Source organism: Neofelis nebulosa, chromosome 10 (genome assembly GCF_028018385.1).
Source record: "Neofelis nebulosa isolate mNeoNeb1 chromosome 10, mNeoNeb1.pri, whole genome shotgun sequence".
Lineage (NCBI taxonomy): Eukaryota > Metazoa > Chordata > Mammalia > Carnivora > Felidae > Neofelis > Neofelis nebulosa.
In genome coordinates this window covers 76,403,546-76,417,416 of record NC_080791.1, presented here as the reverse complement: position 1 = coordinate 76,417,416, position 13,871 = coordinate 76,403,546, and the positions used below count along the sequence as shown (strand labels likewise).

The 13,871-nt window shown below is 40.2% G+C and overlaps 1 protein-coding gene across 2 annotated transcripts in view; it reads right to left on the bottom strand.

Moving 5' to 3' along the window:
• NELL1 (neural EGFL like 1) overlaps positions 1-13,871 on the bottom strand; it is an 891,388-nt gene that overhangs the window by 690,608 nt on the left and 186,909 nt on the right. For both annotated transcript variants that reach the window (XM_058688463.1, XM_058688464.1), the window contains exons 6-9: positions 10,095-10,167; positions 9,396-9,478; positions 2,580-2,714; positions 1,545-1,647 (exon numbers count right to left, since the gene is read on the bottom strand). In XM_058688463.1, coding sequence (XP_058544446.1) covers positions 1,545-1,647; positions 2,580-2,714; positions 9,396-9,478; positions 10,095-10,167 — 394 coding nt within the window. The remainder of the gene's footprint in view (positions 1-1,544; positions 1,648-2,579; positions 2,715-9,395; positions 9,479-10,094; positions 10,168-13,871) is intronic.

Sequence of the window (13,871 nt, the reverse complement as noted above, 5' to 3'; positions counted from 1 at the left end):
AAAGTATGTCATATTTTTAAACAAATTCCCAGTAGTGTTTCACCCTCATCCTCTGCTGTTATACAGAATATCAAAATTGAAAAAAAAAGAATCCATACCTACCTAAATTTCCCTCACGGGAGCAAAGTATCATTTCAGCATCTTGGCACCTAAGCTACCTGTCTTGCCAGACAAGACTTCCAAAAGTGCTCGAAATAAAAAGAAAATCCCTCTTTTTAGATTAACTCCAAGGACCACCTTCCATAGTAATAGGTATACTGTGCCAACCATAAAGAGGAAGAATATTCCAAAGTCCCTTTTGAAAAAAGTGCAAGAAAGGTTTGGGCTGGTGTAACTAAACCAGCTATCCCCACCTCCACTGTCAAATTAGGAGACAGGCTGTTCTTGGCAAAAAGCTAGACCACGATGTTTTGAAGACCCATGATACTGGTATTTTTAATAGAGAAACAACCGTGAGTGTTACCCAGAGGATGCCACGCATCTAACCTAAACTCTTGCTACGGAAGACCCTACAGTTGGATGAAAAGACAATGGGCCTTTCAGTCAGGCATCACTAGTTACACATTCCGCTGCTGTCACTTACCAAGCTTGCAGCCTTGGTAAGTTAACTTCCCTAAGCTTCCTGTGAAACAGGAGTAATAATCCTCACCAAAAAGACTGCAGTAAGGAGTCAATAAGCTAACAGAATTGAAGCATCTACATAGTAACTGGCAAATACCAAGCATTCTAAATGACAGCTTTTACTCTTACTGCTGGTCTCCAGGCTCATTTCACTATTTCAGCTGAAATAAGTGACCTTGCCAAAACAGTAAGAATTTTTAAATCCTTTAACTTGGACAAATCAACTTTGAAGGAATCTGTGTCAATATTTTAACTGAAGTTGATCCCAAAATTTCTAACAAGGCATTTCAGTAACAGGAAATCTGGCCAAGACCTCAGAAAGCCTAAACATCGAATCTGGCCCTCAACTTCACCATTCAGAATGAGAGAGACCAGGGGGTGGGCCTGTGTGGCTCAGTTGGTTAAGCATCTGACTGGGGCCCAAGTCATGATCTCACAGTTCATGGGTTCAAGTCCCATGCTGGGCTCTATGCTGACACCTCAGAGCCTGGAGCCTGTTTTGAATTCTGTGTCTCCCTCTCTCTCTGCCCTTCCCCACTCATGCTCACTCACTCTCTCAAAAATAAACAAAATTTTTAAAAATTAAAAAAAAAAAAAGAATGAGAGAGACAAAATCGTGTGGAGCTTTGGAGTTGTGACTTTACAGATCAACACAACCCGTTACCAGTTGTTTGACCCTAGACAAGTACTTAATCTTAATCCCTTCAAATACCAGTTCCTTCTACAGAGAATGGGAAGAATAGTAATTAGAGTTGATATGAGGATTAAAAAAGAAAAAAAGCCTATGTAAAGTATCTGCACATCACAGCTGATTAAAATATAGAAGCTCTTCTTGTCATACATATAGTATCAACTTCTGGTACTTCATGGGATCAATGTTCATCAGCTACACAGGACCACTCCGACCCTCAGTCAGTACTTACGTCGGCAGACCTTACAACACTGGCCAGCAATGTGCACGGGGAGGGAGTCTGGGGAGCAATTGAGAGGGGGACAGGACATCCTTCGACATTCGACAGCACCACTCTGAGGAAGGAAGGACAGGGAAAGGAATCTCAGAAGTGCCCTTTCAAAGTTCCCTTTGTGGAAGAAGCTTACATCTCATCCCAGAAACCTCATCAGGGAAAGAGAAGCAGTGGGAGGAATTGCCAGTCTACTCCAAGATCACAAATGAAGTATTTTCTCCAACCCAAATGAATCTGTGCCACCTCAATTACTTTTCTGATATACATCACTGGCTTCATTCCATCTGCCCGTGTGGGCTAAGCAGATTAGGCAGAAAACAAAAGCCTATTTTTACAAGAACATAAATGACACCTTTTGCAGACCCTGTCAATCATTGTTGAGGCTCTAACAATCCATTATGTATTTTCCCAAACAGTGGCATTCTTCAGATATTTATCAAATAATTTCAACTGCACAGAGTTTACATACTAATTTTGGGGGTACTCATGAATTCTCTAAAACAGACGGAGTATACAAATGACAGATACCCTGAAAGTAGGGCAGTCTTGTAAGTCTCTGAAACAGATGAAGGACACCTTCTAAAATATAATAAAAACATCTAGAAACTAATTATACTCTCCTCTTAAATTTTTTTCTAGCACAGAAAAGTTGTGAAGTTGTGAACGACTAAAAAGCTAGGCTGCTTGAAAATCAGAGTCCCTTCCTCCCTTTGATACTCTAATCCTCAAACTCCAAACAGTAAGTTTGTTAGCAACAACGTTAGATTGTATTAGACTCTGTTGTCAAATAGAAGCACACTGTAATTTCCAAGTATTTACATAGGACATGACACTTTTCCAGGTTCCCTTCAAAATTATTCAGATTGCTAAGTAGAAGCTTAGAAAAAAGATCATACATACTTCTGAGTCGGCATTATATAGTACAAGACCAGATTACACAATCACTAGTGAAAATGCTCCCTTAAAACGGTATTTTTTTACAAAGAGGCTTACTTTGCATGTGCAGTTCCTGCAGTGATCGCCATCAACCCAGGAGTCTTGGTCTCTATAGAGAAGTCCACTCACTTGACACGTCTTCTCACAATGACAGTTTTCCAATTGATTAAGTCTCGTCTCTGCATAATTTAACTGCAAAGAAGAATAACTTGGTGTAATTTCTTTATTTCAGTTGCATTGTCCTGACAAAGCTAACAGCAACAAGAAAAATACAAGCCAAGTAGGAGAATGAAAAAATACTCAGAGCAGCTGACTTACTCTTAGCCAGATTCTTTTTCTTTTAAACATGAGGTGGAATCATTCTAAATTGAAGACATATTGGCTACTATGGTCTGATGAGTACCAAATGAGACATTAAACTGTATCTCAGGGACCTCATGGGTGTACATAAACATATGTGCTTTCAGCTCAAGCCCACACAGAAACACTCATAATGAATGTATTCTCAAGGACTCATTATAATGTTTACCGGAGATCTAATCAGGAACTCCGATGCACTTACGTGAATCTCCCATCATTTTCTCCGTGTTCACACACTAGAGTGTCAGTTTTGGGGCTGGGAAATCACTGCTTCCTCTCCTATGAGAAATTACTGGGAGCTGGGGCAAGGAAAAGGGAAATTCATACAAGCATCTAGTTTCTCCCTAGCCCAGGATCCCCCAGAACGAACATCCAAGGAATCCACGTTGGTTTTCAAAGGTGAAGACAGGCAACCAAACCCCCAGGTGAGGCTGGGATTCTGTAGAAAAACTTTTTTTTCATTTTCCTAGGTCACCCAACTATTACCAGCAATCACAGAATCTTAGAATCTCTGATCCAAAAATAGTTTTCAAGCTTGAACGTCATGACAGGTAACCCCTTGCAGTGATTCACCAGCCTCTCTTCGCGCATCTACAGTGGCAGGACGTTATCTTTCAAAAACCTTTTTTGGGTTAGCTCTGGGTGCTTGAAACATCCTTTCTTGGTGTGAACTATGAAATCTCTCCTCACTTTTTCTGTTTGACCTAGTTTTGCTCTGTAACTTGTCCTAAGCAATCTACTCTCTTCAAACATTTGAGGTTATCCTGTCTTCACACCTGCTCTTGACCACATGCAGCACCACCAGGTTCACTGAAGAGCTCATCATGAGAAGAGTCCAATCCTCTTTTGATCACTTTCCATGCAGCCTACTCCAGTTGCCTTCAAACATATGGTACGAAAAATTGAACTTTGGTATAATCTCACACATACCCAAGTGGAACTCAGTCTGATAGCATTATTACCATTTCCCCCTTTTTTTTAGAGACTACCTTGATTGCAAAACAAACGCTACTTTTGTTCTCCCTTCAGCAGCATATATACTAAAACAAACACTACATCCTAAAATTTCAAGTAGTTTCTCTTTTCCTTCTCAACCATACTTACACCTCCATGTCTTGAGTATTTTCCCTATATAGATGATCGTGCCAATCTCTGAGCCAAGTAAGACCGTTTCAAGCCAGTATTTTAGATATAATGGTTGAACCTGGATAATAACGACTCCCAACATCTTTCTGTACTAATTATGGTTCCATTCCATAGATGCTCCTCTCATTTATTCCCACCAGCACCACTGAGCACTACTCTCTACAAATGGAATCGAAATGGAATTCTAAACTTTGCTGTTGTCATTTATTTCATTCTCCTTCTCCAAAATTTTAGAATCTCTCAAGAAAACTTGTTCCTTCTGCCTTTTGTAGGCATTTCCAATGGGCAGGGAAAAAAGCAAATAGGATGCTAGACAAATTGCATGCACCAAAATCACCCCTGAAGAAACAGAGCTAACTATGCCTGAAATACTAGCTTCCTGTGACCCCTCCAGTATACACAATCTTCCAAAAATTCAGATTACATTTAAATCTCTAGCCTAATTAGAGTTTCTGGAATCTATCATAATTAAGCTCTTTGGGAATTCTTTAGGAAACACATTAAATACACTTCTTAGAGTTTGGTGAGGTCAAGTGAGTAAAACCACATATAGGTGAGAGGTAATAAGAAATGACAACTTATCACACATCACCTTTACTTCATTTCTAAAGCCCCCATAGTTCCTACAAAAGGCAGTGATTGACGGATGACTTGGGGTTGAAAAAGTGTTCAGCTAGACCTGCATCCTTACTAAAACTGGCTGAGAATGGGTTATCTGTGAGAAAAAATGAGCCTCACTCTGAAAACCTGGAACAATCTAGTGCCTGTATCACTCCAAGAAACTTCTTAAAGACTAAATAACCCAAAAGGCAACTCTGTGACTGCTCAAGTTTCCTGAACATCCAGGAATGTGCCTAAAGGCAGTATTGTCAATTTCCCATACTGTCCAACAAAACTGAGCTATGCTCACCTACAAAAGTCAGTACCAAGAAAACCTTGGTTTTAATATAATGGAAGCTATTCTCAGGGCAAATGCTTCCCTTCTGAACTCTGTCTTTGCTTTTCTAACATATTTAGACTTTTTGACAACACTGAAGAGCCCTTATCTCTATAATAAGAGTGCAGGAGATAGACACAAAAGCAAAGACTAATAAGGCAAAAAGCTAATTTTTCAAAGGCATTTAACTTTACCTTCCTTTCCCCCAACCCTGCTAAATACTGGAACAATAAAGGAGAAAACAACTCTGAATCAAAAAATGAATTACAGTTTCTGTCACTGGTATTAGCATGCTGAATTTACACAAAGTCATTTTCAAAAGCTATTTCCACACTACCTGCCATTTTCTCCAAGAATGTCTACAGATCCAAAATAGATCCAGCAGCAAATCCACATCTCTATTCAGTCTTACCTTTGTTCATGCATTTATCTAAGCAACCATGGACAGAATCATTTATTCTTAACTCTGCACATTCACAGACAGACATCAGAGGTCTTTATCACGTAAGAGGTCGGTGAATGGATCAGAGTACATTAGTCGTGCTTTTTTTTTTCTTTGAAATACTATTTATTTGGCATTTGTTAAATGGAAGGGAAAAAATATTTCACTGTGTTAAACGTTTAAGCTTCACTAAAAAAAAAAAAATCACTATTGAGTTTCTCAAAACAATGAAAATCTCAACATTAAATATGTTACAAGCTGAAATGCTATTCCAAGTGCTGCTTGGTTTGCATAAACAGATTTGCCAAAGACTGAAACAGAAGTAATCAAGAAATTCCCAGTCTCCAGTGTTCTCTTCTTCCTGAGCTTGGAGGCTGAATGTGATTCCAGCACAGATGGGATGCAAGAAAGAGCAAGCCACAATATACCTGGCCCAGCAATGGGGTAGCCCCAGAGGAAGCCAGGGACTGGTGGTCTCTTGTGGATGGCTTAGGGAAAATGACAGAAGACAGCTTCCCTGTACCTTCTCTACCTGGAAAAAGGTTAATCCTGCCAGAATGCCAGAATTTTTCAAGAGGGCTCTTATGTACCCTGACATATTACCTGAAAGTGCATACAAGCTGCTCCCATGATATGGTCCGTATTCAGCAAGGTCGTGGTCATTCTCAAGCACCAACCCCCCCCCCCCCCCCCCCCCGCCAAAGAAAAAAGAAAGAGCAAGTCCTCTGGGGAAGACCACTGGGCAGACCCCTGGGCTGATCTGGTGTCTGCATCTTTTTGATGTGACTATGGTTATCAACTCCTGTCCAGCTTGTGCACTGGGCTTCCTCTCTGGTAGGATTCCATGGCTTCTACTAGCACACAAGTGTAAAGACTTTCTGCTTTCCAAGACCTCCTGGCACCTACCTCTAGACCAGGACCCCAACAGCAACTTGTGGCTTTTGCCAGGCTTAGTGACGCCAAGCCACTGGGCAAGGTGTACATTTTCTTAAGGACCATCTTCCCCTCATGGCTGCCTATTTCTATCTAGGTTTAATAATACAAAATGAGCAGCTACAGCTTACTGAATGCCTATTGTGTGCCATACACAAAACCAGGCCTTCAAATCTCACTTGCCTGGACTCATGGGATCATTACAAAATCAAAAATAATTGTCACCATTTTACCTACAGGGAACCAGCAACTGGAGAAAGGTCAATGAGCCCCCAAGCGCCCACCTTGATGGCTACATAGGATGCAGGGAAGAGGAGTTAGGGAACAGGGTCTGCCCATGCTGGGATGTCTTAAAGGAAACTCCTACATGAAGACGCAACCCCAAAGGCCTGTATCCTCAGTTTAAGAGTAAACAAAAAGGAGACAAGGCTTCCACGAGGCACAGAAAGAAGACCTTCCTGTTCAGACATTGGCACAGGCAAGAGGGAAAGATCTTCTGTGAGAATTCTTCAAGAATTATTTGATGAGAGTTCACCTGGCCCATCCTAGGTTTGCAGTTTGATTCTGAGCAGACTTTAAGATCTGAAAACCTTTAAGGAGATCATGTAATGTAAGGTGGCCCTGGATGGTCCTGGCACACACCAGGACTCAAAATGTCACAGATTCCCAGGGAAAGCAATCAACTGTAACCAAAAGAGTGAGTTCAGGGGCTTTGTTCTTGCCCTGACCTTCCCCCTCCAAAAGCTACTATAAGCTCTATGTGCATGTTTCACTGCCAAGTTACCATCTGAACACACATTCCTCTCTTCCACTTGCCCATTGTTCTCACTGATCCCTCCATCCCCAAACTCCCTCTCTCCATTAGTCATTCCTTCTTTATATCTTGTTTCTCTTTCCAGTCCTCCCTTCTCCAACTGCATCAGTTATGATGCAGCTTTCAGAATTTGAGTTTGAATCCCAGTTCTGCCATCCGTTGTTTTGGGGAAAGTCACAGAACATTCCTGGAACTCAGTCTTCTCATCTGGGAAGGGGGCTAATAAATCAATCCCAGTTCACAGGACTGTTGTGAGGTTTAAAGTGACAGGGAATATAAAACATTTAAGCATTATATCTAACACATAGCAAATACTCAATAAATATTACCTAGTACGACTGACTTTCCAGCTTCTTCTGAATCAGGGGTTGACAAATTAGGGCCCATGAACTAAACCTGGCCCACCCTTCCTTTTCATATGGCCTGCGAGCTAAGAATGATTTTTACATTTTTCAATGGTTGCATTTTAAGTGATTAAACAAGTATATACATAATATTTTCTATTTTGCCTCTTGGCCTGAAAAGCCTAAAATCAACTAGCTAACCCTTTACAGAAAAAGTTTACCAGCTCTCCTCTTATCGATTATTACACATTCCAAAATTCTGCAGTGAAAATGGAAGTCCTCGGTTTTCTAATTATAATTCTATTCATGGTTTGGAAGAAACAGACTTATAAATCTTCCAAAGTGCCAGAGGCGGGGTTTAGAAGGTGGGTGAAACCATTTTCTGCTTGCGATTGCCCACAATTAGATATCTCCAGCCTCACAAACGCCCATTTTACATAATACTGTTTGGAGGTCAGAGCTCAATGTGGCTCCTAGATAACATATGGCTAAAAAGAGAAAAATGACATCCCCTGCAAAAGGAAAGAACAAGAAAGAAAGGGGCATCGTTGAAGCTGGGAAACCACAATCACCTGAGACTGAGTGGCGTATTTCTCATTCCAAAAATTTGGTGGCAAGCTAAAATATAATTAATGCTATTGTGATCAACCTGCTCCAGACGATATAAAATACAAGCCTCTATATACCACAAGCTGGGAAGGCAAATAATTGGCTGCAATTCGCATTTCCACTGTATGCTGAAGTGAAAAGTGCATGTTTCAGCTCTCAAGTCCCAGGTTCTCTTACGAAAGTATTCTGTCTCTCCTTTGCAGACAAAAGGGGACTTAGCCAAAAACCTAGTTTGAAAGAGAAACCTGATCTTCAGCAGCACAACCATCGGGTCCAAAACACAGCCCTACCCCCCTGCCCGAACACTTACCTACCCACCAGTTTTTGGGTTTTTTTCCCCTGTGCCATGGTTGATGGCTGGGAGCAGTCATAGCCACTGGTGCAACAAGATTAATGTATCATTTTCACGGTTATTAAAATTCTTCCTTTTGCAGAGCATAATAATGTCTCTTAAGCCCAGCCTAATTCTTTCTTCACCCTAGGCCAGGACTTAGGTCCACGGCTGATTGGTATCATAACAACGGCACTAGCCGCATTTTCTATTTATTCAGTGCCTTTCTCCACAAGGCTCAGGGCTTTTCATTATGAGTCTAAACGTTATATATTAAAGCCCATAATAATTTACATTTTTGTGTCCACCACTCAATATGAACAGCTTCTGGGAGAGAAATAATGTCTTGCTCATTATCGCCTCCTTTGTGCCTGACGCAGTACCTGGCAAGTAACAGATCCTTGAAAGATGCCTGTGAAGTGGATGATCCATTGCAAACATTCACAATTATAAAACCGAATGTGTGAGAAGGCAAACTTTGCCTCCTCCACTATTTAACTCAGGACCAGTCCCGAAATGAAGCACATCTTAGAAATGTGATATAACGCCTTCTGGTGACAATCATCTGTTGCTAACAATGGCTCTTTTGCACTTCTGATTATTGGCAATTATTCTGACATCTAAAATGCATTAGCTTATGAGCAGCAGTACCTCTGACCATATATCATCTCAGTGTTACTAGTTTGATGGCCAGCACGCAAATTCCTTTTCCTCTCCCAGGGCCTCTTTCTTCCAAACATTCTTCAAGTAAACATCTTGATGCAGCCTAATAGTATCAAAGAGCTAAACGGTTATGTTCACTATAGGTAGCCTTATTTCACGTAAGAATAAACCATTTCCACAGTAACATACTGCAAATGCCAAGGCTAAAAATGTTTCCATTATAGCATATCACTGGAAATTCCAGATAGGATGGAGAAAGAAGTGAAACATCACAAGTGAAATTTAGATACCTACTTTTGCAGTCATCTTGGCCAAAAGCTCTTGCAAATCCATTATTCCTTGCACCAGGCTTAAGAAATCACTGCAAGTTGGACAAGCTCAATAGAGAAAATATAAGAAATGTTGATAAAGTGCTAATACAATAAAGAACTTTTTACAACAGTAGTTGCTTGGCTATGTCCAAGGCTTTTTGCTTTTCTGGTTAAGTATTACATTGCAACTGGAGTGAAATCACCCAGGATTTCAGGTCTACATCTTTTCCTTTTATTAACGAGAAGAAAGAAAGGAACTAGAAAAAAGAACTGTTAATAAAAAGGCAATGGGAAATTTTTAAATTGAAATTAAGTCCTCATTTTTACTGAGATACGACTGAAAAAATGTGAATTGTTGTAAAAGTGGAGAAAGTAAACTCACATCTAAGCCAAGCTATTTAAATCATTGTTTACTATAAATACTAGCATATTAAACCTATCTTCCTCTATCTACAGAACCCCAACTGCTAATGTACTTTTTCTTACCTTCAAATGGTAATCCTATCAACACATAAGCTTTTTTAAAACTTCAAAGACACAGAACTATATAATATAGACAATAACTTACCTCCCTATTCCCACTACCTCAGAAGTCAACATTTTTTACACTTTGTGTAACATGTTTATTATCAGTGAGTTATATAATATTAAAAATTCATAAATGCTTCAAGTTGCTACTTACTGCGATTTAGGTTCGGACATTGAGTTATGTATCCATTTGGCATAAAGATGATTTTCCCATCTTGGATGATTCCCTTGATAACAGAAGAGAGAGGTGGTGATCAAGATTATAGTTACCAGTTCCAATGGCCGCTGTGCAGTCATATGCACATGATTTTTTTACAACACTCCTATCTTCATTCAAAAGGTAAGTCTCCCTTAGTCCACAATGAACTACTACTCCAAACCATCCTCCTCCAGACATCTTGGAAACTACATTCATCTTGAGAAAGCTGTCATTAGTTGTCACGAGTTGTTGCTAATGACATTACAACACTAAGGATCTACCAGTGACTGTTCTTAAACTATTAGACAAGGGGACCTGGGTGGCCCAGTCAGTTAAGCATCCAACTCTTGATTTTGGCTCAGGTCATGATCTCGTGGCCATGGGATCCAGCCTCAGGTCAGGCTCCGCACTGACAACACTGGGCTTGCTTGGGATTCTTTCTCTCCCTCTCTCTCTGCCCCTCCCTCCCTTACGCTATCAAAATAAATAAGACATTAAAAAAAAAATACTATTGAACCAAAAAGGCACTGATGCAATAAAAATTCCTCCAAAACCTTAGTCATTCTGGAACATTAAATTTTGCTGACTTAGAGGATTTTTTAAGCAGCAGTGAACAATAGAAACATATTAGACTAAAAATTTTACTGATTCATTTAATCAAGGAAAGAAAATTAGACATGGAGAGAATTGCTTAACAATATTTGTTCTCTGCTGATTATTATGATTTTTTGTTGGTGAGTCTTAAAACTTACTCAACATCTCACTGTAAAAAGTGGCCTTTTAATTCTCTAACTTAGTCAGGAAGAACAGCCCTGATTTAAGAAAGTCATTGGGGTTGCCATCTTGCAATGTAAACACTGACTTGGCCTTTGGATTTTTTAAGTTGAATATCAAGATTCTGGCTTTAGGGATTTTTTTTTTTTTCTTCCTGAGTTGATGGAAGAAATGTTACAGAACAGATGAAAGATGTGGGACCTAGTTCAGAATACTGAGATTAATCCATAAATAAAATAAAGGCCTAAGATCATGCCACAAGTCTTTAAGAGGGGGTTTACATTTATCTGTTCATCTTCTAAGCAGAAAGTCATTAGCAAATGCTGTTTTCTGCATACTATTTCAAGGTAAATTATGAATGGGAAACATTAACAGAAATAACAGGATCATAGGACCTCTCCCTCAGAACTGGATACATTTACTAACTGCTTCCTCTTCGAGGATGATGGAGTATTTGTGATTACAAGAGGAGACAACCACCCCACGGGTAGAAGTCCCTGCCACCAGGTCCTCAATATGAATTCATAGTCTCTAGCAGGAGGATTCCAGAGAGCAATTGATAGAGCATCATGGAAGTCAATCAGCTTCTTGCTGGTACAAAACTGCTCAGTTTCTCAAAGCAAGCTAATGCCTCTAAGTACCCAGGATACTTTTCAAACACATTTGAAAAATATGAGAAAAGCATGGGATTGGAAGTCAGGAGACCTGGGCTCCAATTCTGGATTCATCTCGAGCTGAGTGAACTTGAAACAGTAAGTCAACCGCCTTCTCTGAGTTTCAGTTGCTTCATCTGGAAAAAAAGCCTGGATGCAAAAACTAAAGATCCTTCCAACATTCAAGTTCTTAGTCCGTGAAACAGGCATCCAAACTGAAATTGTCACAATTTAGTTTCTATGCTTTCACTACCTTTCAAGTTAAACAAAAAATTAGAAAAGCTATAAATTTCCATCAAAGACCATTACAGAGAATGCAGCGACACATTAGACAACATCTGTCTGATCTGAATAGGTTGAATATGGATAAATTCATAGTACTCAACTATCCAGGTATGCTCAGGATTTACAGTTTCCAGGACACAAGACTTCCAGTGCTACAACAGACTCCTGGGCACACGGGGACAATTGATCACCCTACGAGACATGAAAGTGAAGAAAGCACAAGTACCAGGAAGGATCAGGACCATCCATTACCTATTCATCAGAAAAGCCTACAACATTCATGGAAATGGCACTGAGAAACCTACGGCACGCCTGTCACAGGATTAATTGCCTTTCTAAGAACGAATGGAAAATACATTTGAAAAGGATATCCCTCCACTCACTCTGTAGCAACATAACTTAGAAGGTACATCAGTTTTCCTTTTCCTATTTTTTTAAAGTGAATACTGACTTTAGTTACACTGTAAATTACAAATGGCCTCCCCCACACCTTCCTTCTGCCTGCCTCCATCATCACTTCTGCCTTTCTACTTTTAACCTGAACCACACAGGGGTGTTACACAGATCATTAGGTCAAGGTCAATGGTGTTGACTTGATCGCAAACAGAAATAAGAGCTGAGGACTTCTCAATGCCCATTAACACCAAAACTCAAAGCACTTGGTGTATTTTTCTGAGGAAAGGCAATCAGGGTCAGCCTAATAGTGGCATGAACACTTCTTCTTGCCAAATAAATCAAGATGGAAATGTGATTTATTTGAATGGATGTAATTCTATGTTAGACTAAAAGAAGGATGGCAATACACTATACAATACCAACTGTAACCCAAAGAAGTCTGAGCATGTATGTGTGTGTATGAGTGTGTGAGTGAGTGTGTGAGTGAGTGTGTGTGTGTGTGTGTGTGTGTGTGTGTGTGTGTGTGTGTGTGTATCCATCCTAGCACCATCCCCAGAACAAGCACCAGAAGGTCTTGGGCATTAAGGTGCCATATGAACTCTTCCGTACCTGGATGTTTGTCAATAAAAGCAGCATTTGCTAAGCACGGGGTTTTCTTCAGAGAATGAGAAGAGTTTCATAAAGTATAAGCCTATATAGAAGCTCAGTCTTATCTCTCACAGAAAAGTCATCTATGAGGATTTCTATAGATAACATGCCTTCAAGTGCTGCAACTTCTCCCAAAGATGAAATAAGAATTAGCAGAATTTCTATTAGTTCTTATTTAACTTTAAATGTATTGACATGTAACTGAAAAAAGGCAACTCTAGTAGGGCATGTATTAGCTGACCTCACTTGATCTCATTTTTTCAGACCTATGCTGTGTTTCACATCTGTCATGGCAGTGTTTCTCAAACTTTGAGTGTCTTTTTTTTTTAATTTTTTTTTTTAACGTTTATTTATTTTTGAGACAGAGAGAGAGCATGAACGGGGGAGGGGCAGAGAGAGGGAGACACAGAATCTGAAACAGGCTCCAGGCTCTGAGCCATTAGCCCAGAGCCCGACGCGGGGCTCGAACTCACGGACCGTGAGATCGTGACCTGAGCTGAAGTCGGACGCTTAACCGACTGAGCCACCCAGGCGCCCCTCAAACTTTGAGTGTCTTAATAATCACCTTGAGTAAACACCTTGAGTTTGAGTAATAACCTTGCGTTTAACATTCAGACTCCTGGGTTACCCCTGAAATTCTGTTTCAGTAGGATTGGAGTGGGCCCTGGAACCTTGATTGTTAAAAGCTACCCAAGATGATTCTGATGAAAAGTCAAAAGGCCCCACTTTGAAAAACCCTACTCTTTTGTCAGTCATTTGTAGGTTTTCTTTTGGGGGGGGGGGAGGGGGGGCAAGGAGCAAGAGGGTTTACTCATTAAAAGATCACAGTGGTGAAAACAGCATCCACATCCTAATACATGAATAAAACCTCAGTGATTTGGAATCGAATACCAGTCAACAGAATTATTAGATTATAGACACCATGAAGGCAAAATCATATTTTCATCTCTAGGTCCCCTTGTACTCCCTGTTGCAG